The sequence below is a fragment of the Hemicordylus capensis genome, chromosome 1, assembly GCF_027244095.1.
Source record: "Hemicordylus capensis ecotype Gifberg chromosome 1, rHemCap1.1.pri, whole genome shotgun sequence".
Lineage (NCBI taxonomy): Eukaryota > Metazoa > Chordata > Lepidosauria > Squamata > Cordylidae > Hemicordylus > Hemicordylus capensis.
Window position 1 is genome coordinate 258,136,713 of NC_069657.1, and position 27,356 is coordinate 258,164,068.

A 27,356-nucleotide genomic window follows, 5' to 3' on the forward strand; every position below is an offset into this window, starting at 1 on the left:
GCTTGTGCATTTTTAGCAAATGACACATATATAGGTTCTTCCCTTTCCTAAATCTTTAAAGGAAATTAAAAACCTACATTGATTAGAATGTGCATTCTGTTTTAAACTGGACATACTTGCACTGTTTTTGAACTCTTCTAAGGGCCAAACTAAATATGCGCCTAAATGCATTTTTAGGAGGCATGCCTAAAACTGAAAGCATATTTTCTTTCACAAAAGGCAGTAAGGGGTCCTAATCCTAAATGGGATCATTGTGCATGGGGAAGAGAAGGAGGTGGCTAACTTTCACTTCAAAAATTGTTCCCCCTGCCCAAGCTACCATTGGACCTGGAAGTGGCTGCTTGCTGAAAATAGCTGCTTATGATGCCTTTAATGATCTCAAGGCAGCATTTGACGCCATCTTACATGTCAAATTATGGGAGAAGCTGGAGGCCTCCACCATTGCCTGCTATATCTCATTCAAACTCTGCACCTAGACACTTCACACAAGGTGAAGTTGTAGTCCACAAGGTCACCTTACAAGTGCTGTTCTAACACAGAAGGGGGTCAAGCAAGGATGCATTCTGGCCCCGCTCCTATTCAATTTCTATATCAACTCAATGGTGGCCCAGCTCAGCAATATTGATTTTCACCCTTCAAAACTCTCAAGATGCATATAGCCATCCTACTATATGCGGATTATGCAGCCATCCTCTCAAGGACTCCCATTGACCTCAGAAGAGCATTGAGGGCCCTGATGCTGCACTCTAAGGAAGACTGCCTGGAAATCAGTTATCACAAAACTGAAATCATAGCCTTTGCTAGGAGACCCAAGATCCACTCCTGGAAGATCAAGGGAGATAAGATTGAACAAGTGGCTCATTTTAAGTATCTGGGTGTAGTCTTTCATTCTGGTGGCTCTAGAAAAGCCCATGGAGAACATGTGGCCTTAAATGTTCAGAGAAGTTCCTCCACCATCCTTCAATTTATGCGTACAAGAGGAGGCCACTACTTTCCCACAGCTCTCGAACTGTTCCAAGCCAAGTCATTAGCTTAACTACTCTATGGCGCTCAACTGGGTCCTTTCCCCAATATTGTTACCCTGGAATGTGTACAATCCAAGTTCTTGAGGGCAGCGCTACGTGTACCAAGATGTGTCTCCAATGCCACCCTATGCCTGGAGACAGGCCAGATCAAGATTGAAGCTAGGGTGTGGGTGGCCACTCTCTCCTATTGGCTCAGACTATCCTTTTGCCAATTGGTCTTGCCCCTCTAACCCTTCGTGATGATTATCAATCTAGTTGGGCTCAGGCAATTGAGGCGAAATTAGCTACCCTGGGCCTCTCTCGACTGTCCCTGCTCAACATGGGCTACGATCAGGCAAAATTAAGCAGCGCATTACAGACATTGAGCACCAAATGGATCTCAGTAGTGTCTCAAAAAATTTTATCAGTGAGGAGCTTAGATATACTGCCTCCCCTGCAGCATATCTCACTCAACTGGAGGTCCCAAACCACAGAAGGGCGTTCATTTTGGCTCGCTGCCATGGTCTCCCCTCAGCAGTGCTAGACGGCTGTTACAGAAAGATCCCATTTGCAAAGCAATTATGTCCCTATGGCTCAGAACAGATCAAAACTATTGAGCATGGCCTTCTATACTGCCTGTTTTATAGAGACATTCGTGCCACCCTCATTTCCCCATTGCTAAGCAAGTTCCTGGGACGTTCGAGACAATTCTACAGTTTTCTGTTGCTCTCTGACTCTAACCCTGCCATTACACATAGCGTTGCCGAGTTCTGTGCAGCTGCGATTGGCATCCGTCGAAGGATGATAGTCTGTGAGCCCCTTAATCCTATTCTTGATCACTCTGGATTGACTTCGCACTTGCCCATGCCTCCACACCCATTGGTTTTTTTGCATTGTACTGCATTTTATTGTATTTTACTGCACTTTATTGCCCTTCTATTGCTTTTTATAATTTTAAATCTGGACTTTTATAATTTTATATTCCCCTTTTCATCATTTCTGTGCATTTTTATAATAGAAACTGTATTATTATATTTCATCTCTTTTAGCTTTAGTAATGTTAGCTTTTTAGCTTTTTTAGCATTAATATGTGCATTCTATCTATTTTACCTTTTAAACTGCAATCATTCTTAGTTTAGCCTTTTGATAATATGTACTAATATGTATTTTAACTTCCCTTTTTAAAATTGTAGTCATCCTTAATTTTAGCCTTGCCTTGATATGTACCATCATATCATCATAACATAATCATATAACATGTAAATTTTAATCTGTATTAATTTTTATGCTGGTCTCTGACCGTAATAAAGGATCGATCGATTGATTGATTGATTGAAAATAGCTGCTTCAGGGCAAACTACAGCTGGAAGGGGGTAATGTTTAGCAAAGTAGTCCCTATCAAAATTGAGTCCCTGACAGTTGCTTTTCATGAAACAAGAGGTCTTCCAATTGTAAGCAAGCCTCTTAAAAACACAGTTAGTCAAACATGTAGTTTGGCCCTCAGTTTCAAAAGCCTTTGTCATGAGGTATGGGGAACCGAAGTCCAAAGGATCTTTGAGCATGCAGACCGAGGTGAGCAGTTTGTATCCTGGCCATTGTTTTACTGTGACACACTGGTCAGAATAACACTATAAGATCAGAACTCTTTACCGATGACACTGGTCAGAATTATACAGCAGTGTACTCTATATTAGATCTGAAGATGCAAGAAAAAACAGTGGGAATGCCAGAATACCTTTATTTATACCCAGGAGAAGACTGATTGATCTTCTGTTAAAGATAAGATGTGTATATAGTAGTTGTCAGTATCACATTATTTTTCCATGTATGCATATATGGGTGCACCCATGTGCTTAAATAATAACATGAGAAATGTCCCTCAGACATGCTGTAAAAAGGTACTTTGCAAGCAGTAGGAAATAAATATCAGCTTGCATTGTTGTGCACTAATGTACAATGGACTGGAACCTAACTTTTCATGCTGTCGCATTATATGGCTGGTTGTTTGTTCTATTCATGGAAAGAAGTCCTGGCCATGGAGTGCCACGGGTTAGGATCCATCGAACCAAGAGTGGATATCAAGGCATTAGAATATGTGCCTTAAGCAAAAATCACCTGTAGCTTTACAAACCATATTTGGAACATGTAAATCATGACTTTTTCCTGCTACTTTCTTTAGAAAGCCTTCTACTATTTCCTAAAGGCAGCAAATGCAGGGAATGCGAATGGTATGGCATTCCTGGGAAAGGTACCTATGTTTTCTTTTTGAGATTCATTTGATAGCCAAAGAAGCCTATTCCATATCCCTACATCCCTACATAGTAATACATCCAGGGCTGTCCTTAGGACATGGCAAGCAGGGCAACCACCCTGGGCCCCGCTCTTTTAACCCCCATTAGAATTAACTGGAAGGGGGCCCTGCACTGGTTGAGGGGAAGAGAGTTCCAAAGAAGTGGGACAGCAACCGAAAAGCTTTCGCGGGTCCAAGAGCCCCGAATCTCTTGGAAATCAGGGACCAACAAGAGGGCCCTCTGAGATGATCTGACAGGATGGGATGTAACTAGATGGGAGAGACGGGTCTGTAGGTAGACAGGCGCCAAGCCCCACATGGCTTTGAAGGTCAGAACCAGGACCTTAAATTGAACTCGGAAGCGAATAGCCAACCAGTGTAATGACTGCGGGAGAGGTGTTACCCTGTCATATTTTCTGGCACCCATAAGTAGGCGAGCCGTTGCATTCTAGACCTGTTGTAGCTTCCCGATCATCCTCAAAGGTAACCTTAGATAGAGAGTGTTACAGTAATCTAAGTGGGAGATAACAAGGGCATGGGTCACTGTCATTAATGCCTGCCGGTCAAGGTAAGGGCATAATTGGCGAACCAGATGAAGCTGGGCAAAGTACTTCTGGCTGCAGCCTCTACCTGCAGTTCAAGCAGGAGGCGCGAATCCAAAAGGACCCCCAAATCCTGAACAAGCTCCTTTGGGAGCAGCGCCCCCCCATCTAAAACAAGGTTCATATCCAGCTGTTGGCCAGTACGAGGGCTGAATAAAAGTAGTTCAGTCTTAGTGGAATTCAGTCTGAGCTTGTTTTGATTCATCCAGACCTTAACAGCTTCCAGGCATTGAGTAAGCACAGAAACAGCATCCCCAGAATGGTCTGGGATAGCAATATACAGCTGAGTATCATCAGCATATTGATGAAATCTCACTCCAAACTGGGAAATGACCTGACCCAGCGGCTTCATATAGATGTTAAAAAGGACAGGGGCAAGAACTGAACCCTGGGGAACTCCATAAAAGAGTGGCCATGGGTCAGAGCACCTGTCCTCAATGCATAACAACTGGACACGCCCGCTAAGGTAAGAACGGAACCACTGTAAGGCAGTGCCCCCGATACCCAACCCACGCAGGCAGTTGAGAAGGGTAGCATGATTGATAGTGTCAAAAGCCGCTGAGAGATCTAAAAGGACCAAGAGAGGGACACTACCCTTGTCAAGGTCCCGAAGAAGGTCATCTACCAGAGCGACCAGTGCTGTCTCTGTGCTATGCTAAGGCCTGAACCAGTTGCTGCCCCACTGCTTTGGAACTCTCTTTCCCTCCAGATTTGTTTAGCCCCTTCCTTACTGATCTTCAAATCTCTATTGAATATTTTTCTTTTTTGTCAGGATTTTGCCCTGTAGTTTACCTACTTGTTTTTTGTTAGTTAACTTAGTTTTTAATTTAGAATGTAATTTTTAATGTTGCCTTGTTTGCATGTTTTTTGTGCACCGCCCAGAGTCTTCAGAGTGGGCGGTATGTTAAATGTTTCAAATAAATAAATAAATAATAATACAATTTACCCTGGGCCCCGCACCCTTCCATGGCTCTCTAAGGACAGCCCTGACTACATATTAGGAGAGTCAAGCTGTTGAATATTTAAGCTGCTCTTGAACATATATATGGATGACACTGCTTGTTATGAGGTTCAAAGAGGAGAGAGAGGGGTGGTTACCCCTAGAGGCCAGGTGAGGTGGTGGTCTGGGGCAGAGAGTGCAGGCACTCTACCTCATGCCAATCATCATCACACCTGCTGCCGCCATCCCATCTCACCTCTGCTGCCACTGCCCCATGTCTTGGCTCCCCCCCCCACCGCACCCTAGTGATCCTCACTATTTTTAATTGGGGCCATTTTGGCAAAAAACCTCCAGTATGAGAGCCATTTATTTGTTTGTTATTTCTCTGTGTAAACCGCCCTGAACCATTTTTGGAAGGGCGGTATAGAAATTGAATTTATTATTATTATTATTATTATTATTATTATTATTATTATTATTATTATTTTATTTCCCACTGAACTAACTTCCACACTGTACTGTGCTTTTCTCAGTGTTGGAAAGGCCCTTTAAGAAAGATGGTGCCCTCTCTTAAGAACTCTGTGGAGAAAGAACTTCCCAGCACTCTGTACATGGCTTCCACAATGGTGCAGGGCACAAGAGGGATCCATTTCCCTTAAAGGACTCTGCCCCCCAAATTGTGCAAAGTGCTGTACTACAAAGTGCAGATAAGGGAGGAGAGCTGGGCTTGTGGGAGCAAGCATGAATTGTCCCCTTTGCTAAGCAGGGTCCACCCTAGTTTGCATATGAATGGGAGACTACATGTGAAAACTGTAAGATATTTTCCTTAGGGGATGGGGCCGTTCTGGGAAGAGCACCTGCATGCTTGCATGAAGAAGGTTCCAAGTTGCCTCCCAGGATCGCCAAGATAGGGCTGAGAGAGACTCCTGCCTGCAGGTGCTGGGGGATTGTGCAGAGATGGGGGCTGCCTCTGGCCTGCCAGCCTTATAGTGAAGAACACTGCTCCACCCTATTACTCGCCCCACCCTGATGCTGCTTATCTCACCATTTGTCAGCCTCAATGTTCTTTGGTGGCATGCTGCTCCTTGGCTGGTGAAGCAGCATGGATGGAGCCTGTGACGGCTTCACCTGCTGGCTTCTCCAAATCACTGCTTATGCACCAGCTGTGCTCTCTCCCCACTCCCCAAACCTGGCCACATAAGTTGATTGCTGGAGGAGGGAATATACCTCTATCTGTCTATGCTGGCCACAAAGAGATACCAGTGGGTGCATCTGCCACCACTACATACAAGCTCTATCCATGCTACCTCACCAACCAAGCAGCGGCATAACCTGGAAGGAAGTTGATGCCAGCAAGCAAGGGGGAAGAAGGGCAGTGCTGGGGCTCATGAGGCAGGGATGGAGCCAGAGATGAAGGCAGGGTGGTGTCAGCACCAGCTCTGGTCTGGCGACCGGGACCAGTGGGGGGGCGGGGGCGAGTGGCTGCCAGCTTATTGCAGGCAGCAAAAGGCAATGAGCCAGTGCTGGGAGACAGTAGTCAGAAACATTCTTCAGTAAGAGCACGTGGAATAGCAGTACTCGCCTACCCTGTGACCATGGAATTTCACTGAGACCATACTGTGCGCTCTCACAGAGCTATTGACTGTATCTAAAAATAATGTATACTGTATCATGATTGACTTTGAAGTGACATTCTGAAATAGCATGACAGTTCTCCAAGCGTAAAGGCCTCTTGTGGGGGCATGAACAGTTGTGAGACCTTGATATTTCCCCCCTCTCCAACTTCTCATTTTCCGCTTGGACTAAAGAAAAATAAAGTCACCACCTTTCCTAGTCTAAGAGGAGTTGCTATGGGCAGCTCATATTGCTAATTTCCCCCATGCAATCATGAACGTGAATACATGAGTGCATGGAGAAACTGGAACCATGAATGCAGTGAGCCAGCAGCCATTTCCATCACCACAGCTGCTAGAAAATGATGTAATCTTTTTCATACTAGCCTTTCTCTTTGTGGTCATATACCCTCTTTCATTATCAATGTGTATCAACCCTCTGGGTGCACATTCTACAGCCAGTTATAGTTGCAAGATTTGCAATTTTGGATGTTTGCCTTGAAAACATTTTAAAAGGAGATCATTTTCAAGATACTCCATTATTTTCTTAACCATCAAACAGTCTATCGTTTCAAATACCTAAAAAGAAGAGTATGGAAAAATCCAGGCTTCCTTGGCTGGACTGAAATGATAACTCTTAAGACACAAGTCATCCTGAATCACTTGATATACCTAGACTTTTAATATTTTTTAATTCTTCAGGCTGATGTGAGTGTGAAGCTATGCTCACATCCTGATATTGCTGCAATAAAAATGTATAAATATAGGAAATATTAAATAATAGTTGATGATTTTGGGCTTGGGTCCTATGCACACTTACCAGGTAGTAAGCCACACTGAACACAGGGGGACTTACTTCTTCTGAGTAAGCATGCACAGGAATCATGCTACTTACAAACTCTTTATTTCCTTGTGGCCATCTGTTTGGAAACAAATGCAGGATTTGTTCAACTATTTGCCTTGTAAATGTGCATTGGAAATGGATTATGGGTGTATTTCAATGCATATTCATAATCACCTTCACCTTAAAGAAATATTCCCTTTTAATTCTGTCTAGATGTATTTAGGAGGAAATTCTGCAGTGACTCAGAGTAATGTTACTGCCTTCATATATTTCAAAATGGCAGCAGAAAAGGTACTGTGATCATATTCTATCCTTTAACAATTTCTTTCTTATATCATACACAGAAGTTGATGATTGTGTAACACAGCTTGATAGTTTGATTAAATGCAGGTGGCCCTCATTATCCAAGGGGGTTTTGTTCTTGGCTACACCATGGATAGCAAGACCTTTCAATGGGAACTGAGGGGTTAGGTTACCGGAGGCAACAAGAAAGGGGGGGGCAAAAAAGCAATTAAAAAGCAGAAATAAGTGAAACAAAGCACCATGCCATGCTCTCCATCTGTCTAGCAGTGCCCCCCACCCTCAAATATAGCTGATTTTCTGTGAAAAATTGGGGTGTGTGTGTTAAACTAAGAACAACAAAATGAACTAACTGACTCTCACAGAGCATCTGCGTGCTCTTTGGGGCCGGCTGTTCCCCTCTCCTGCCCCACTCTCTCTTGCCCTCCCTCTTCCCTGCCCCACTCTCTCTTGCCGCCTCCTCCACCCTCCAGCCCCACTCTCTCTTGCCTCCCTCCCTCCAGCCCCACTCTCTCTTTCGCCCCCCTCTGCTCTTTCCCCCTCCCCTCCCACTCCTCCCCCTGCTCTACTCTCTCTTGCCCTTCCTCCCCTTCCGTTCCTCTTCTCCCTGCTCCACACACCTACCGCACTTCTGGCCGGACCTCACTGCTACCTCAGCCAGGTCCTCCTTACTGGGTGGTGAAGGCCTGAAAAAGGCCCCACCGCTCCCATTCCTCCTCCTGGGTGGCAAACTGGGAAGTCCCACCGCCCGTTTCCCTCCCACCCCAGCCTTCAACGGATGCCGGGGCTGTGCCCCACCACCTGTTCTCTCCTGCCCCAGGCTGCCCCACTTGCTTCCCCGCCCCCTTGCCCTCACGCTGGTGCCTCCTCTCCCCTCGCCTGGGCCTGGCTGTCCTGCCGCTGCCTCCTGCTCCTGGTGACCGCACCTCCTCCTCCTCACCTGGGAGGAGGCCCCTGCCTGCCGCCTCTGCCTCCCAGTAGCCAGCTGAGGCCACCTGCCTCCTCCACCTGCCGCCTCTGCCTCCCAGTAGCCAGCTGAGGCTGCCTCCTCAGGCCGTTTTGCGGCCCGCCGCTGCTACCATTTTCTCTTGCCTGCAACTCTCGCCCAATGCCGGGCAATGTGTCGCGAGAGTTCCGCTACCATTCCAGGACATGCATGCTGGCTAAGAGAATTAAATATATAGATTATTCCAGCAAAATGGTGGCTGGAAATAACCCAGGAACTGCAGATAGGCAACTTTTAACTATTTTTGTATCTGCAAATAACGAGGTCAGGTCTCCATTGCCATACCACAGATATGTGAAACCGTGGGTGCCGGGAGTGAGGATAATGAAGGTCACCTGTAATACTCCTTTTTTTTTTAGCACAGATGGTTGAAAACTATTTAATTGGTTGACCAAATACTTCTCCTTCCTTCTTTGATGAAAACATTACTCAAATGTTAATATTTTAAAATATTTGAACAGAATTGCATTTCTGTTCCCTAACTTGCCTTACTTCTGTCCCACCCTGTGCGAAGTTTTATTTATTAGAGCATATAAGGGTTTGATTGTTTGTTTGTTTGTTTTATATACAGCCTGACTCCAAGGCTCACAGCAATAAATGCAATAAAAACTGTTTTAAAATGATGTAAAACAATTTAAAACATTCAAAGATTATTAAAAGTCAGGTTAAAAACGGTCTTAAGGGCTCTTTTAAAGGCTGATAAAGATGTTAAACCATGAATGTCTATAGGGCACGCATTCCACAGGTTGTTATAAGGGGGGGTTCTCATCTACCCCCCTCATAACAACCCTGTGAAACAGGTCAGATGGACAGGTGTCATCCAGTAAGCTTTGTTGCTGAATGAGAATTTGAACCCAGATTTCTCTGGTCATCCAACAGTCTGACCACTACCCCACACTGGCTCTCTTTTTATCATTCTGTTTGTATTATGGTCAGTTGACTAATAAATCTGGCTTGACTTTGAATCCTAGTGAAACATGCAACTTCCCTTCTCACACAAAAGGTAAACTGCAAATATTCTAATAGCATTAGTTCCTGAGGAACTAATTTTAAACCAGGGCAGCCAATCAGTGTCAGTGGCTTCACTGCCATGAGTACAATTCAGTATACCCTATGTGGTTAACACCCTATCTTACCATATAAGGGCACATTTGAAAGAAAGTGATACCATAAAAGTTAAAGGAAAATGTTGCTCCATGTCTTCATCACATCAAAATTTTACTTGAGAATCAAGTTTTGGATGTATTGGGGATGTCATGTGTCAAAGTAAATTGTGCCTTCATTCCTCTCCTCCTGTTATTTTTCTTTTATTTTTAGACTCATGGCATTTAGCATCTGCTTTTTCAATTTAATATTTTAAAGCACCATATGCATTACTGCTACACAAGAGGTGGCTGACTTGTTCAGCAGTACAGGCTTTATCAAAAATAGAAATAAAAGAAGAAGAACTGAAGGGGCCACATTTATACATGAGCAATATAACAAACAAAATGTTAATATAAATGTCATTAATCTTGCAGACATCAAATTAGAGTTGGCCAGGATGTACTTATCTTACACTATTAATAATAAATTAATCCTGAGGTATGGTGCATATATTGGGTGTTTTGAACTGCTGTAGTAGTATGAAACTAGCTGGGCCGGGCACTGAGCATCTGCACCTCTAATTTCCCCATCTGCCTGCTGCCGTTTTGTTTCCTGCCCCGCCGCTTTCCTCTCCCACTGCCGGCAGCGCTCGCGAACTCTCGCGAGAGCTGCCACACATGGGATTAGTGATGGATACACTTTAGAGAAATATGCAAATAGATCATGTTCGTTCATGAATTGTTTGAATTGTTTGTTCATGAACAATTCAGTTGTTCAGAGAGCAAACCTATCAGAATGTCTTCAGCTCAGCTTCTATGAGGGAGCGAAAGTTGTCCATTTGTCTGAGATTAATACCTCACTTACGTCCTAAGAACAGAGATAGATTTTGCAGGGAACTGGGAAGAGGTTGCAGAAGATGGAGAAATGAAGGACAGGGCATCTAAAAACAAGGTGGCTGAAAGAAGGGTGCAGAACAGGCAAAGAATTTAAATACAGGAACCTGAAGAAAAGTTAGGTGAAAGAGAAAGTTGAATGAGGAAAAGAGCATAAGAGGTAGAACAGTGAGTTAAGGGAAGGTTTATAAGGACAGAAAGAAGAGAATGGGAGTGCTGGAGAGTCTGGTAAAAGAAAGAAAATGGCTTAAGGAAACAGGACAAAGTAGATAGTGGGCAGAAAAGCAAGGGCCTGAAGAAAGCATCTGAAAGATGGTGTGGCAGGGAAGCATGAAAAAAGAAGGAGCCAAGTAGGACAGACTGAGAGAAAACCTTGCTTTGGATGTAGGGAAAAGAAAGAAGTGGAAAGATGAGGAAGGAGGGCTGGAGTTGTGGGCCAGAGAGTCAAGTAATTAATTTTGGACAAGGCTTCTGTCACTTTCATAGTTCTAGAGGGAGAATGGGAACGCTGTTAATTGTAATTGCTGCTGTTACTGTAGTGCTATGACCTGAGAATGCTAAGGATAGAGTGTAGGCAAAAAAAAGAGAGGGCTGAATTTCACCTATTGTTTTACTTAGTATATTATTTGGGTGCAGATTTGTAGCTGGAAATAGTTTCAATGATAAAAAAATTGAGCCCTTGAAAAATCTTGATACTTTTCTCAAACTTAAAAAAGAAAAACTCAGAGGCTTTTATTTGCCTCCTTGTTTTAAGTTCTGTAACATTTGTTGCTGTCAAGTCTTCAAACTTTTCTGCAACCAATCTAAAAAGTTATTTTTACAAGGAAAAGCAAGAACATATTCTTCACTGATTTGTCTACTCCTTTTCAAAAGCCCTATTAGGGCAGGAAATTCCATAATTTAGTAATGCATTGTGAAAATAAATACTTCCTTTTGCCTATTCTGAAGCTACCTTTTGCCCACCCCAGAGAAGGGATGTGCACGAAACGATTTGGTGTGGCCCACCGAATCGTTTCAGCAGGGCAGGGAGCATAGTCTTTAATCACGAGAAAAGCAGGTCCTTATCTGCTCCTCCACAGCACTACCACATTTCCTGCTGTGGCACTGTACCTCTCAGAAGTCCATGCGTCGCTGCTGCACTGCACCCAGCACCTGCATGTGGCAGTGGGACCCACATGACCACCACCTACATGGTGGCCATGTGTGTCCCACTGCTGCATGCAGGCTGCTGGCTGCAGCACAGAAGCCACACATGGACTTCTGAGAGGTGCAGTGGCACAACAGGAAATGCAGTGGGGCAGCGGAGGAGCAGATAAGGACCTGATTTTATCATCATCATCATCATCATCGTTGTTGTTGTTGTTTACACAGTCATACAGGTGTTATTGACTGGTTTGTTTGGTTTGTTTTATACAGACATCGAGTCCTCCCCAAGGACCTGGGATGTCTGGATCTTATTATCACCATCAGCCAATTACAAAAAGTAACTTTACTGGGAACAGCCTATATTCTGCGACAATATCAATAATAACAGCAACAACATTGATGATGATGATGATGATGATGATGATTTTACATTTATATCCCGCTCTTCCTCCAAGGAGCCCAGAGCGGTGTACTACATACTTGAGTTTCTTTTTCACAACAACCCTGTGAAGCAGGTTAGGCTGAGAGAGAAATGACTGGCCCAGAGTCACCTAGCTAATTTCATGGCTGAATGGGGATTTTGAACTCGGGTCTCCCTGGTCCTAGCCCAGCACTCTAAACACTACACCACGCTGGCTCTCATGCTTAAAGGTCCCATTCCCTGCCCTGCCAAAACGCTTTGTGCACATCCCTACCCCAGAGTTATATGAACAATATGAACTTAGTTATATGAACATGTTGAACATGTCAAGTTCTAGGCTGGAAATTCTGAAGGTGATCTTTTCCTCTGGTCAGAAAGGAAGATTGATGATAAATACATATCAATGGCACTAAGGCATATATTGACGCTGATTCTTGTTCAGGTTTTGTTGAAAAATAAAATGAAATATTATTCAACTAATAAATGAAATATTTTCAATTAATATGTTATTTAGGGCAATGCTTTTGGACTGTGGGGTCTGGGTCTTCTTTATCTTAGTGGTAGAGGCGTCTCATTGGTAAGTCTCCATTTTGTGGAACTTTTTCACCGTAGTTAACAAAAAGTATTTAAAACTTAGTTGCTACCACATTTGCTCAGATGCATGGTTGTTCTCATGCTCTATGACTATGCTTTTGGCATATGTGAGGGAGGATGTGGACAAGATCCTGGGCAGTGTGCGGGTGACATTGTGTGCTCTTGACCCTTGTCCTTCATGGCTAATAAAAGCTGCCAGAGAGGGTACAGGTGGTTGGTTGGAGGTGACTATTAATGCTTCATTAACGGAGGGCAGGATGCCACTGTGCATCAAGGAGGCGGTGGTAAGACCATTATTAAAAAAGCACTCCCTTGATCCCTCCAACCTGGACAACTATAGACCGGTCTCTAACCTGCCCTTTTTGGGCAAATTGATAGAGCGTGTGGTGGCGTCCCAGCTGCAGAGGGTCTTGGATGATACGGATTATCCGGACCCTTTTCAATCTGGCTTCCACCCCAGGTATGGGACTGAGACTGCCTTGGTCGCTATAGTGGATGACCTATGCTGGGAACTAGACAGGGGGAGTGCGTTCCTGTTGGTTCTGATGGACCTCTTGGAGGCGTTCGATACCATCGACCATGGTATCCTTCTGGGCCGCCTCTTGAGTATGGGAGTTGGAGGTACTGCGTTGAAGTGGTTCCGGTCCTTTCTTGAGTGGAGGGTCCAGAAGGTGGTGCTGGGAGACTACTGCTCGGCTCCATGGCCATTGGCCTGTGGGGTCCCGCAGGGTTTGGACCCGCATGCTGTTTAACATCTACATGAAACCGCTGGGAGAGGTCATCCGGGGACTTGGACTGAGTTGTCAGCAATATGCAGATGACACTCAGCTCTATCTCTCCTTGTCACCTGATCCTAGGGAGGCGGTAGATGTCCTGAATTGGGGGCTGGAGGCCGTGATGGGTTGGATGTGGGCTAATAAACTGAAATTGAATCCAGACAAGATGGAGGTACTGTTGGTCAGTAGGAGAGCCAACTGGGATGAGGAGATTTTACCGGTTCTGGATGGGATTGCACTCCCCTTGAAGGAGCAAGTACGCAGCTTGGGGGTACTACTGGACCCAGCTCTGCTTTTGGAAGCTCAGGTGGAGGCGGTGGCCAGTGGTGCCTTTGCATGGCTTCGGTTAGTGCGCCAGCTGCATCCCTTTCTCGAGAAGGCAGATCTGGCCACAGTTACCCATGCCTTAGTCATGTCACGGCTGGATTACTGTAACACGCTCTACATAGGGCTGCCCTTGAAGAATATCCGGAAACTGCAGCTAGTGCAAAACACGGCAGCTAGGGTTTTATCCGGAGCTGCCCAATGGGAGCACATCACACCCATTCTGAAAGAGTTGCACTGGCTGCCGGTTCGTTGCTAGGTCCAATTCAAGGTGATGGTTTTGACCTTTAAAGCCCTTAACGGTTTGGTCCCTGGGTACCTGAGGGACCGCCTGTTCCCAAGGGTTGCTGCCTGCTTGACGAGGTCATCTGAGGGGGCTCTGCTCCAGGTGCTGACAATGAGGGAGGCTTGGCTGTCATGCACTCGGGACAGGACCTTCTCTGTTGCTGCCCCCAGACCTTGGAATGCTCTCCCAGTGTCCATTCACTCCTCAGACTCCATCACAGTTTTTAGAAAGCTTGTTAAATCTTGGCTTTTTATCCAGGCTTTTACATGATATGATTGTTTTTATTGTTGCTTCTATGTGTTTTTACCCATGTATAGTTTTTATGCTTGTATTTTATAGATTTTAAATTTGGTTTGTTTTTATATTTTTAGCTTAATATTTTTATTGTTATTTTATTGTATGTTTTTTAACTTTTGTAAACCGCCTTGAGATTGTTTTTAATGAAAGGTGGTATATAAATTCAACAATAAATAAATAAAATAAATAAGAAATAAAATTAGCGCAAACTGGGTGCAAACATGCATACAGTTATGTTGTTTTATAAGGTATCTGGAAAGGTGTTGTGGGTAAAGTTAGAGTCAGAATCAAAGTATTCAAAAGGAGAGTAACAGAGTTGACAAGTTTCTTTGAAAATGAAGGGCTACATTTATTAAAGAGCAGAAGCACACAAGATTCAAGTGGTAATTGGCAACCTCTCAGGGAGCCAGTCAGAAGCAGCTAATTACAAGATGCTGGACCTTAAGCAGAGCATCTAGTTTCTAATCATTGCAAGCTAGAGAGGATACTGGCACAGAGGGATGGGGAAGAGAGACGGGGCGATAGACAAAGTGAAGAAAATAGACATAATCAATATGACTGTCCTTAGTTTTTGCTCAGCTGGTGGGCATTGATTGCAATGTTGCTGTCATCCTTCTCTGGGCTGAAGGAGGTGGATAAGCTGTTCCTTTGAGTTTTGAAGCTGACTGAAGTTTCTGAGCAGCTCAGGAATGCATATGTAAACTCACACTGGCTGACTTCAGGAGAGCATCAGCAGTGAAAGCTGCAGAGAAGGGGCTGAGTCAGTGAGGCTTTGGGTGCAGTGGACAGTTAGCCGGAGCCTGCTAAACTCCCAAGTGCACAGAGGTGTGCACCCAACATCATGTGGTTGGTAAATACACAGGAATCATGCATACTTTGAAAGGAAAAAGGGGCCTTTCTTATAGAGGTTGCGTGTCCTTGAGCAGTGTTTCTCAAACTTTTTGGAGTCAAGGACCGCTAAATTCTTCGTGCAGCGTTTCAAGGACCGCTACATTCTTCATGCGCAGTTTCCCGACCAGGAGTTAGTAAAGGGGTTTCAAGTCTGTCTGTCTGTCTGTCTGTCTATCTATCAGACTTCTATACTGCCCAAAACTTGCATCTCTGGGCAGTTTAGAATGAAAATAATATAAGCATTAAAATAATAAAATTTGGAATCTTTTGCAAACATTGAATATTAGGGGTTCTTAACCTTGGGTCCCTCAGTTAAACTCCCATAACCCCCAACAACAATGGCATTTGGCTATTATGGCTGGGGATTATGGGAGTAGAAGTCCACCAACGTCTGGGTACCCAAGGTTGAGAACCCCTGAATCTAAAACCTGGGTGAACAAATTTGTCTCCAGTATGTCTGGAGTGGAGGTGCTTGTGATTACTCAATGGAGAGGGGATGTTGGGCCATTAGAAAAATTCAAAAGCTACATGGGGCCAATGAAAACAACATACAAGCAAGCCCCACTGATGCAAGAGGGAAACAGCGTTCCCTCTCAAGGCGCCTCGACCACAACAGGCAGCTGGGTTTCAATCAACCAACCTTTGGCTGCAAACAATGAGCATGCAAGAACCAGCAGCCCTTCAAGTGGCGCCCACTGCCATACTTTTTCCTCCATGCCCCCGCATCGCATACAGTTTGAAGCTGTAAAGATAGGGAATAAGATAGCTGTAGGAAGATCTCAGCAGCACGTGGAGGCAAGGCACAAGAAGGGTCCCATGCCTCCGTGATACTCTTCCTCTTCCGTGCCATGTGCAAAATTGAGGAAGTGAGTGCCTTGATTTCAGTTGGGGGGGGGTTGACTCCCAGTCAGGGACCGGCACTCAACCCTTCGGGGACCGGCAGCGGTCCAGGGACCGGTGGTTGAGAAACACTGTCCTTGAGGAAGGGTTAGGTACATATCCATGCTAGAAAACACCCTTAATGGCTCAAAGGCAAAGGCTTGATTGGCTTGAGACTGCCAAGGCTCCTTTCCTCTATTCAGGTGTTACAAAGGACAAAAGATAGGCATGTGGCATCCTTCTTTGGGTTCTTCTACTGGACTGTGTTTCTCACATATTACTCAAGAGTGTGTTGTTTTTAATTCTTTCAGAAGGAAGGTGTCTGATTGATGTTGAGTCTCGGTCTCTGAAAACTTGTCCAAGCCTGGAAGCTGAGTCAGAACTTATATGCTTATCAATCTATATCAGTTTTCTGCCTTTTTGTTCAGCTGACCATACCTTCAGGCTATTGCTATGCTGATGTGGTCCTCCTGACCCATTCCAATCTTTTTGTTATATGTAAGGCACCAGAAATGCCAAATCGATGATACTGATTACATTCCCATCTCTGGGAGCCGGATCATAGACACAGTGGGGGTGTGGTGGGAAGAGAAACGTAGATTTCAGGTTGCTCTGACTCTAACATAGACTAGTGTGAAGGGTACCATGATAATTCAGCAATATTTCGTATTTCCCACCCCCATCCCAAAGAACCCCACCCACACTTTGCAATTCATTTTCTTATTATTCTTTAATTCATCACAACCATTCTGCTAACAATGCAACTGCAGTTGCTTATGAGATAGATAAATATCAGTGTTCCACAAAAACAGACATTGACTTCATGACATCTCTGCTTTCAATAATAAAATATAATTTACCTTTCAGAATTACACGGAAGCTTTTAAATACTTTCAAAAAGCAGCTGAGAAAGGCTTTGCCGATGCTCAATTTCATTTAGGAGTCATGTATCATTGTAAGTCCTGGTCATGCTTATTTATTTATTCTTTAAAATACAAGAACAAAACAGAAGTTTCCATTATTGAGTTTGATGAAAATTCAGAGACTGAATTAAACTTGACCTTGCAGCTGGCTCAGGAGTAAAGAGAAATTATAAACTTGCGTTCCGATATTTTTACTTGGCATCTCAAAATGGACAACCCTTTGCTGTTTATTATTTGGCTCAAATGTATGCCACGGGAACTGGAGTGTTACGATCATGCCAAAATGCGGTTGAAGTAAGTATCAACTTTTTTGAAAGTCTATGCTTAATGATTATATTTTCTCATTTATCCTTTATTGTCCATTTCCCTCTTGCTTTTTAAAACCAGGGAGGGAGATGAGGAGTGGCAGTAATGACTCTTTACACTCTGGTGTGCTGCTGAGTAAGGGGGTAGTAGCATCTGCTGCAGCAAGGCGCTATGTGCCACTGGGGAACTGGCATTTTGTGCCTGTCTCAGATGTGGTCATATCTTGGAGCAATCCTGTATCTACATGCACACTACCAAATCACTCTAGATGAAATTTAAGGCACCTCTAAAGTAGTAGAGGGGCTCCAAGTTTAGATTAGTGTTTGGGACCCAAGCAGCAGTGTGTTTCCGCTAGGCACTTTCCGGATTAGACCCTGCAACAGGGTCACGGCATATCTCTGAAGTGTGCTTCCACATTTCCTGTGTTGTGACACCGCAGTCCCTATGCTGACAGCAGGGTGCTGTTCATATTTCCAATGCCTTGTTTCAAATGTAATCGCTGTGATATAGTGCTATAACGTTGTATATCCAGCATAAAGAAATTGCTGTTTTTTCATGTTGTTATTTTTCACAAGACTGATCCCCCTCCTGGGCACTTTGCTATTTATATTTTGAATGTGATTTGCCTGAATGGAAACTTTTTGCCGCTGTTGAGCGGCTAATCTGGAAAGCTCCCTGATGGCATAGGGATTGCTGATCTTTCTTTCCAACTTCAGCCCTTTGCATCACATTGAGTCCCACACTGCAAGGTCCTCCAACCTGAAGGTGCAGCTTTTTGAGGGACACAAGGTGGGCTGGAAAACCCCTGTTGAGGATGCAGTTGTCTATATTCCATACACAGTCCTTTGGATGCTAACCAGCATGGATATACAAAGGATACACGGATGCAAATGTCTGTTTTTCAACAATTTGCTGTAATCCTTGTATCCATTTTATAGTTTTCGTCTTTGACATACTATCTTTTGTAAAGTTAGGTTTCTTCATAGACTTAAAAAATAGTACAATTTTAGAAGATAACTCCTCTCTCTCTCTCTCTCTCTGGTAGTGAGTTCTGTAATTTGATTTAGCTGATGGTTTATTGTGTAGAGACACCACACCACCACACACACACACACACACACACACTTTACTATAGTATTTTTTTGCCTTTAATGTTAAGTGCTTTGCAAGTCTTAAAACATAGGACATGATTCAATTAAAGTTAAGAGCTTTTAAGTCCCATTGATTTCACAGGGTACATACTTTCCTTTGCTGTTGAAATCAATGGGACCTAATGTGATTCTGCTGATACTTGTTTTTGAAAAACAGAAGTTTGCATTGTGCTGTTATGGTTGAAGGATCCTTCCTAAAGCATCTAGAACAGTCTATAAAACACTAACAATATATATAAGTGCTTTTATATATTTTACTAAGCACTCAGTATTAATCCTCTTTGTATCCTACCATTATTCATACATTTTAAAAATGTAATTAAGATTTTATTGGTAGCCCTGGATTTGCAAAATTATTTCCCATGCATTATAGACAGACTTCATTATTGAGCTTTGAGAATTTGGGTCCAGTTTTGCAAGCCTATTTGCCTTTTCCTGACTACCTGCAAGAGGTTCCAACTGAACATCAACTGTTTTGATGAGGAGAGGAGAGCTGGTCTTGTGGTAGCAAGCATGACTTGTCCCCATAGCTAAGCAGGGTCCACCCTAGTTGCATATGAATGGGAGACTAGAAGTGTGAGCACTGTAAGATATTCCCCTCAGGGGATGGAGCCACTCTGGGAAGAGCAGAAGGTTTCAAGTTCCCTTCCTGGCTTCTCCATGATAGGGCTGAGAGAGATTCCTGCCTGCAGCCTTGAAGAAGCTGCTGCCAGTCTGTGAAGACAATACTGAGCTAGATGCATCAATGGTCTGACTCGGTATATGGCAGTTTCCTATGTCCCTATCAGGTAGGGCTACAAGACTCTTATAGTACAAAATGTGTCTACAGAATTGGCCCCTTCTCTCAACTCAAGATGGAGTCCAACTTCATCATCTTATTTTATTTATTTACACTTATATCCCACTCTTCCAAGGAGCCTAGAGTGGTGTACATGGGAATGTTTATCCTCACAACAACCCTGTGAAATAGGTTAGGCTGAGAGAGATGTGACTGGCCCAGAGTCACCCAGTGAATTTCATGACTGAATGGGGATTTGAACTCAAGTCTCCCCAGTCCTACTCCAACACTCTAACCACTACACCATTGTCATTTTGGAAAACCCACAATCTGATTGATTAATTACTTAAGAAGAACATCTCCTATCTTTCAGGGAGCATGATAGCCCCACTAGTCTGACTCTTTTGAGGGGGAACATTCAGGTCAGATAATTATCTTTACTTATGACAGGGGAATTTGAAGAGCAGTTAAACACTTCTCCAACCTTGGAAGTTGAATTTTATTTGCCCAGGGAGGGGCCTTTCTTCTCTTCCCAGCGTTGAATGAATATTTTAGCACATACATTGGGGTCACTATGTTTTAAAACATTGTGTAAAATTAGTTAAGTGATGCCTTAGTATGCAATTAGCACTAGTCCTGTTCACAACCTACGCTCAACACTTCTACAATGAATATATTGTGTACGCAGGTACAGATCTGTGTGCAGGCACAGCTATTCACATGTTAACCTTGAACACAGGTACAGCAGTGCACTTCCTGTCTTTACCATGCATTTGAGGGACCTGTACTCAGCAGCTTCATTTTTAAATGAACATAAATATAGTCATTCATTCAAAAACATGTACAAGTGTACAGAAATCTGGACACAAGTACAACATATGAACAGGACTACTGTTAATTCAGAGGGTCACTCTCACACTAGAACCCCTTAGCATGTTAAGACATTTTCTGGAATAGAAATTAAAATTAAGGTTCCACACAGCATTTAATGCAGTGCTTTATTAACAAGCAATGCCCTTCCTCACCACCAATATCTTTCTGTATTTACCCTAAGTATGTTCCACTCGGCAAGGTCCAGGCAACTTGAAATAAATGTATATTGCTTGCAGGTTGAGCCCATTTTATTGCTTTCTGTTGATCCTGGCTCTGTTACTAGTGAGTAATTGCTCCTTGAATCACCTTTCTGAATTGCTCTCATGTCATTTCCTGTTCCTGCACGGCGTAGGGCAGGCTTCAATTACAGGTTGCTTTTATTTTTTCATTTATTTTTAACAGCAAAATAATGCTATAAAAAGTGTGATTTCACTATTGAAAAAAGAAAAACCAGAGGAAATTAGTAGTTAAAGCCCCACAGAAATTGGCACTGGATGATTCAGAGACACTATTCAATTACTCTGTAGTCCCACAGCTGGGATCAATAGAAAGCAATACAATTGACTGAATCTGCATTTGGGAAATGTGCATTTGGGAAATGGCACAGGAGCTCTGAAAAGCCTTCATAACACTTTGTCTTTCCACACTGGATTGACTGGATCTGTAATTAGATTTTATTATTTATCACCACTCATCAGGTCTGAAAAACAAAGGAAGGCTCGGCAGTTGCTTCCCCCCCCCACTCATCATTTGCCCATTTCTCCCCCTTGTTCACCACTCGGCAGTTGCTCCCCCCCGTTCGCCCGTGCCTCCCCCCTGCTCGCCACTCGGCCTTTTGCTCCCCCCTCACCTGGCCCTCTTTCCCACCTCCCCACCTGCCTTAAATCGCCCTATGGTGGCAGAGAGGATGGGCAACAACAGGTTGTGGCTGCAGCAGGGGCAGGGCTTGCCACACACTACCTTAGTATATTAAATATATAGATGTTATCTGAAACATAATTACTAGCTTTGTGTAATTATTTATCAAAATACAGCTAATTTTACATCTTTATTCTAGAATACTGTAAAGGTATTCAATATGCAGATTCACTGGTTCATATTTTAAACTGCTATTTTTTAAAAACTTATTTTGTTTGGCTAATACAAAGTATTGCCTGCTTTCTCTTTGTACCATTTCAAGGCATAGACAATAATTATACTAGCATATTTTAGCTTTAAGAAGCCAGTGTTGTATAGTACTTGGAGACCTGGACTTTGACTGGGACTAGAGGGCTGGGTTTGAATTTGGGCTCAGGTGTTCTTGGGTCAGTCACTCACTCTCTCAGCATAATCCACGTCACAGGGTTGTTGTGACTATAGATTTTTGATGCTATTTGTGCCTGTGTAATACCTGTCCTTTTGTTGTTTAGCTTTACAGAACTGTATGTGAGCTTGGAAGGTGGTCAGAAAAATTCCTGACAGCATACTTCGCTTTCCAGGCTGGTAATATTGATTCATCTCTTGTCCAATATGCATTTCTAGCTGAAATGGGCTATGAAATAGCTCAGACCAATTCAGCTTACATTATGGAATCCGGTAAGGAAAATATCCTCTCATGCATGTATTCTATTTGTATTTTTAGAACATAAGAATAGCCTTCCTGGATCAGGCCCAAGACGCATCTAGCATCCTGTCTCCCACAGTGGCTTACCAGATACGTTTGGGAAGCCCAGAGGCAAGAGATGAAGGAATGCCCTCTCTTCTAGAGGCTTTTCAGACAGCAGGCTTTACCGCCACAAGGCTTTACTGCAAGTTTGGGGCATAACAGATACTCTGACGCAGAAGGAGGATTTTTTTTAACCCCAGACATAAATTGGGCTAGTTTCCAATATGGAGGGAGAAACCAGAATCATGTGTGAAGTGCTCTCTGAAATATTGCATCGACTTCGGGGTAACTCTGGCTGATATGTGAACACACACACACCCTCCCAAAGTAAAGTCGAGGTAAAGTCACAATCTGAAAAACCTCCTGCTGTTGCTCCCCTGCAGCTGGTATCCAGACAGAGGCATCCTACCTCTGAGCATAGAGGTTGTCTATAGCCACCAGACTAGTAGCCATTGATAGACTTGTCCTCCATCAATTTCTATAAGCCTTTTAAAGCCATCCAAGCTAGTGGTCATCACCACATCCCGTGGCAAGAATTCCATAGATTAATTATGCACTGTATGAAAAGGTACTGCCTCTTGTCGGCCCCTTGGTTCTAGTGTTACGAGAGAGGGAGAGAAAAATTCTCTCTATCCACTCTCTTTACACCATGCCAAATTAACTTCTAACATGTCTCCCCTTAGTCACCTTTTTTCTAAACTAAAAAGCCCCAGACGTTGTAGCCTTGTCTAATGAGGAAGGTGCACTAGTCCCCTCATCATCTTGGTTGCCCTCTTCTGCACCTTTTCCAGTTCTATAGTGTTCTTTTTGAAATACAGTGGCCAGAATTGTACACAGTACTTCAAATGTGTCTGCACCATAGATTTGTATAAAGGCATTATAATATTAGCAGTTTTATTTTCAATCCTCTTCCTAATGATTACAGTAAGACAAGTTATGTCAATTTTGTTTTTACAGAAGAGGTTAAAATTTTTCATAAAGATCAGATATATCCACTGGCTTTTCTTTTATGGACACGGGCTGCAACTCAAGGTATGAACAGATTTAAAAATAACCTGTACCTAGCTGTCCACTCTTATTAATGTGATTTCCCCCAGTTTTGCTCTTGCAATTGAACAGAAAGAAAATATTATGTTCAACAATCCCTAACAGTCATTGATCACGTCTAGAATTTTCAAATATCAGCAGTACTTTTTTGTCTTGTTTCTTTCCACATGGTATTCTTGTGTAATCAGTTCCCATGCATAATTACAGAGCTTTAACTAACCTTCAGGATCAGTTGGGAGAAAGACAAGACATCTGTCTCACTTAATTCTTAGTCACACATATTTTACTGCCCTCCAATTTATTATGGAACTTACAAAGAAGTGTTGAATGTAGTTTCTGTCTTTTTACTATTGTATACGAGTCTTTCACAAAAAAACATTCTGAATTCTTTTGGAGGAAAGGTCAGATTACTTGAAAAATACCACCTCATGTTTGTTAAAGCTAATTATTTTTTCGGTTCTTTGACATGCCTACCAAAGTCCCTTGGTGATGTGCAGAGGACAGAAATAGACTCACTGAACAGTAAAGACTTAGCTACCGTGAACCTTTAATTCCTGCTCAAGCAAAACCACTAACTATGCCTCATCCTCCATGCCCTGAAGGTGACTGGGTTCTCTAGATGTCAAACTGAGGAGTGCTCTCAACTTGCCAAACTCTCTTAGGTATTAATTTATCCCAACCTATCCTTTTCTTGAGTCTCACAAAGGGAACATAGTTTTCGGCATTTCTTTATACTTTCTTTGGTTTGCTTATCCCTACAGTTTCTCCTGCACCTTGAAAGATAGGTTCAGTGTAGAGTAGTGCTGCTGTATTCTGTTAAAGGCTAATCAGTAAATTGGAACAATTGCATTCCTATGCTGGGTCCTACAGCCAGATGCTACTGTCACTCAATAACAAATATGAATTACTGAGATCAAAGATTCATGAAGTATTCACCCACCAACTATTATTATTATTGGTTTATTTATTCAATTTATATACCACCCCTTTCTAAAGTGGCTCAGTGTGGTTTACAGTAAAATAAAAAACACATAATAAAAGTTAAAATAAAATAAAAAATTAAACCAGATTAAAACTCATTAAAATTAAAACTAGATATCATTAAAAGCCAGGCTAAAAAGATGGGCCTTTAAGGTTCTCCTGAAGGCCAAGGAAAACAATCCCCTTATATCCACGGGGAGCACATTCCACAACCCAGGGGTGACAACTGAGAAGGCCCTATCCCAGGTTGCCACCAGTTGAGCTGGTGGCACCTGAAGACAGACCCCTCCTGATGATCTTAATGAGCAGTGGGCATCTTGTAGAGAAAGACGCTCTCTCAGGTAACCCAGACCTAAGCCATTCAGGGCTTGAAAGATAATAACCAGCATTCTGTATTTGCTCAGGAACATATTGGCAGCCACGGAGTAGATTTGCAGCTGTTGAATTCAGGTGAGTAGATGGGCCGTTCACATAGGGTCGGTTCTTGTCTGCATTCCCTGCAAATCATTTTCCTGTGTGCGTTCCCACAGTTTGCTCTGGGTTTTTTTCTCCAACCAATCACATCCAGGAGGAGGTGAGACATGCCTCCCTTCATTATTACTTTTTTTTTTTTAGATTGATAAGACAGCGTTCCGCAAGATTGACTAGTAAAACAAAACAAAACACTTAACTCGAACCTGGCAAATCTGACCCAAATCTTTGCTGATTTTTATAATGAACTTGCCTTTATGACTGCCTTCATCACCTCATGTCCCCCCCCCCACAGACCATTTAAGAGGCCATGGAAGTTTAAAGTAGAAATCATTGCTTTCTCTCTGTGATGAAGAAAAATGCAGCTTCACATTATCAGCTCAGACACAAAAGGCTCAGGTTACACTGAACCTATAGTCTCCATTGTTAAGCTTCCATGCATCCTCCAACAACATCTGGATATGTAAAGCCTGCCTATCTGCCCGATTTGCAGCATCTATGTTCCTATGGTGACCAGAGGCATATCTAGGGAAAATAGCGCCTAGGGCAAACACTGAAATTGCGCCGCCCCCCCGTCCGAGCATCTGACACCCATCTTTCAGATAACTTTACCATAATATCAGCTCAAAAATACAAGTCAGGCTCGTTAATCTTTTAATATTTCAAAAACTATTTAGCAGTGGATGTAGCCAGACCAAAAAATGCCGGAAAACTACAAATTTCAGTATGCTGAGGCTCATGAAATACCCAAATACTATGTGGAGGTGTACTTGGAAAACTAAACAGAAGTGTCTGTCTAATTCTCTGCTATGCATTGTAGCATCACCATTACACAAGTTTTAAAAATAAATGGAGAATTTGACTTTTCCCAGATACTCTGTAAATAATTAAAGGATATGCAGAGTAAACTGTGTCACTGCTTGGAATATATTCTAGTCTTTCAGAAATACAGTTAAAATGAGAGAAAGAGAGCAAGAAACTCCCAGTGGGCCTTAATATTAAGGATTTCACACTGAGTCAAAGACAAACTCACCATTAATAGCCATATTAGCAAGACATCACATTTAACTCACTTATCACAAGAAGCAAAGTAAGAGCAAATGAATACAATCCTAGGTCATAAGCGTCAGCTCGGTATTCACAAGCCCTGATTCTCTGTACATAGTGCCAATGTGAATATGTGTACAGTGTCTTATATTATATATTTTTAATTTTTTTAAACCTGTAGCCCCTTTGGGGAGCTTCCTAAAGGCTGTGGGGGGGATTTTCAAAGGTTGCTCCTCACCCTGCTGGCCTCTAGGGCCTCGCAGGTATCATTTGAGCATGTGCAGTGGCATTTTAAAAAATAATCTTTTTTTAAAAATGGCCACTGAAACCAAAATGGCCACCATGCATGCTCAAATGGCCTCTGCAAGGCCTGGCATGACCTAGGGCCTCACAGAGGCCATTTGAGCATGCATGGTGGCCATTTTGTTTTTGGCAGCCATTTTTTTAAATTTTACAAAATGGCACCCCCTTCAAGTGGCGCCTGGGGCACGTGCCCTGCCTGCCCTACGCTAGATACACCCCTGCCAATGGTGACCAGGCTTCAATAAGAACAAGCCAGATATTCATATATTAATTAGAAGTAACCAAACAACTATAGTACTTGCAAGGATCTGGTACATATTGAAAGCATAGGAAGACCCACATTTTGCATTCCTGTGCGTGCTTGCATTTAACTCAGGAATTTCTCCCTTCCCCTCCCCTTCTGGACTCTCTCCACAGAATTTCACCAATCTGCCACAACCCCTCCCCTCCCCCCAGCGCTCACAATTGCAAATCACTCAAAGAGCAGACGATACCGAACACAATTGCCACAATTTAACACAACTGTCAAACTCCCCTTCCTTTAGCCTTGCGGAAGATCAGCGAGACAAGTTGCCAAGCAGCAGCTTCTGCTGACCCTTGACGTTCCACTAGTTCACCCAGGTCTCCAGTTCCTTGCAAACTGTGAGACTCTCCCGTTGCCTTCAAATATTTTTGGAAATCAACCTGGCAAGGAGTGACCTGCTCAATAATTCAGCAAAGGGTACGGGGACAGGATGTAGGGGAAGAGAGAAAGTGAAGCAGCTTTTATTGGTTGGAGATAGTCATTCCTGCTGCCAGCTCCCTCCTGTCTACAGGCGAGTTAGGACGCATTAGGACAGTCTCGCTGAACCGCCTTGGCAGGAGGCAAGAAAAACAGAAAAACAAGGTGGGGAGGGAGCAACAGCTGGATTTGGGGGCGGGCAGGCAAGGTTTCACGCTTCCTCTTTTGATCCCTAGCAAAAAGCCCCTCCTGGGTTGCAGGCGCTTTCTGAAGTTGATAGGTGCTGCTAGAAGTCCCCCCCTCCCTAAAAGGCAGAATTATTGGAAATGGCCCCTCCACACATTGCAGGAGAAGCAGCGGGGCATACCAGAAAGCTTGTTAGTGACTTGAGGAATATAAGAATGGCAAAGGTATAGGCAAAAGATACATAAAATGTAAATGCATGGCAATGTTACATCAAAATAAAAGCATAAGCAAACTAAATCATTCTTAGAAGCATAAAATGTGTGGCACTTGAAGCTACTATTATTATTAAAGTTGATATTGTGAATAATAAAATCTACTACTAAAGGATCTAAACCCTTTAACCTATGCCCTAAAAATAAAAGTTATATTTACCCTCCTGGCAGCTTGAAGTGCTTTTCAGGTTTCTCCAAAAAGGATTTAAAAACTCAAAATAAGAAACTAATTAAATTATTAGCTATTTAGTGGATATATAAGTTTATAGGAATATAATAAGTTATATAGATAAAGTCTGTATGCTTAGGAGAAGATAGAATACTTGAGATTTAATAAGAATGATTGATATGAAGGTAAGAATGAAAGAGAAAGAAAATAGTTTGAGAGATGAAGCTTCTTGGCTAGAAAGAGAAAAGATTCAAGAGGAGAAAAGAGGGAAAATGTTCAAGGAGGGAGAGA

At 43.1% G+C, this 27,356-nt stretch overlaps 1 protein-coding gene across 12 annotated transcripts in view; it reads left to right on the forward strand.

The window, feature by feature from the left end:
- SEL1L2 (SEL1L2 adaptor subunit of ERAD E3 ligase) overlaps nucleotides 1–27,356 on the forward strand; it is a 106,571-nt gene that overhangs the window by 69,031 nt on the left and 10,184 nt on the right. For 10 of the 12 annotated variants that reach the window (XM_053284576.1, XM_053284582.1, XM_053284577.1 and 7 more), the window contains 7 exons: nucleotides 3,184–3,252; nucleotides 7,507–7,584; nucleotides 12,660–12,722; nucleotides 17,060–17,147; nucleotides 17,261–17,409; nucleotides 21,633–21,798; nucleotides 22,826–22,900. In XM_053284576.1, the coding sequence (XP_053140551.1) occupies nucleotides 3,184–3,252; nucleotides 7,507–7,584; nucleotides 12,660–12,722; nucleotides 17,060–17,147; nucleotides 17,261–17,409; nucleotides 21,633–21,798; nucleotides 22,826–22,900 (688 nt within the window). The remainder of the gene's footprint in view (nucleotides 1–3,183; nucleotides 3,253–7,506; nucleotides 7,585–12,659; nucleotides 12,723–17,059; nucleotides 17,148–17,260; nucleotides 17,410–21,632; nucleotides 21,799–22,825; nucleotides 22,901–27,356) is intronic. The other 2 variants (XM_053284573.1, XM_053284579.1) reach the window with 2 other exon arrangements.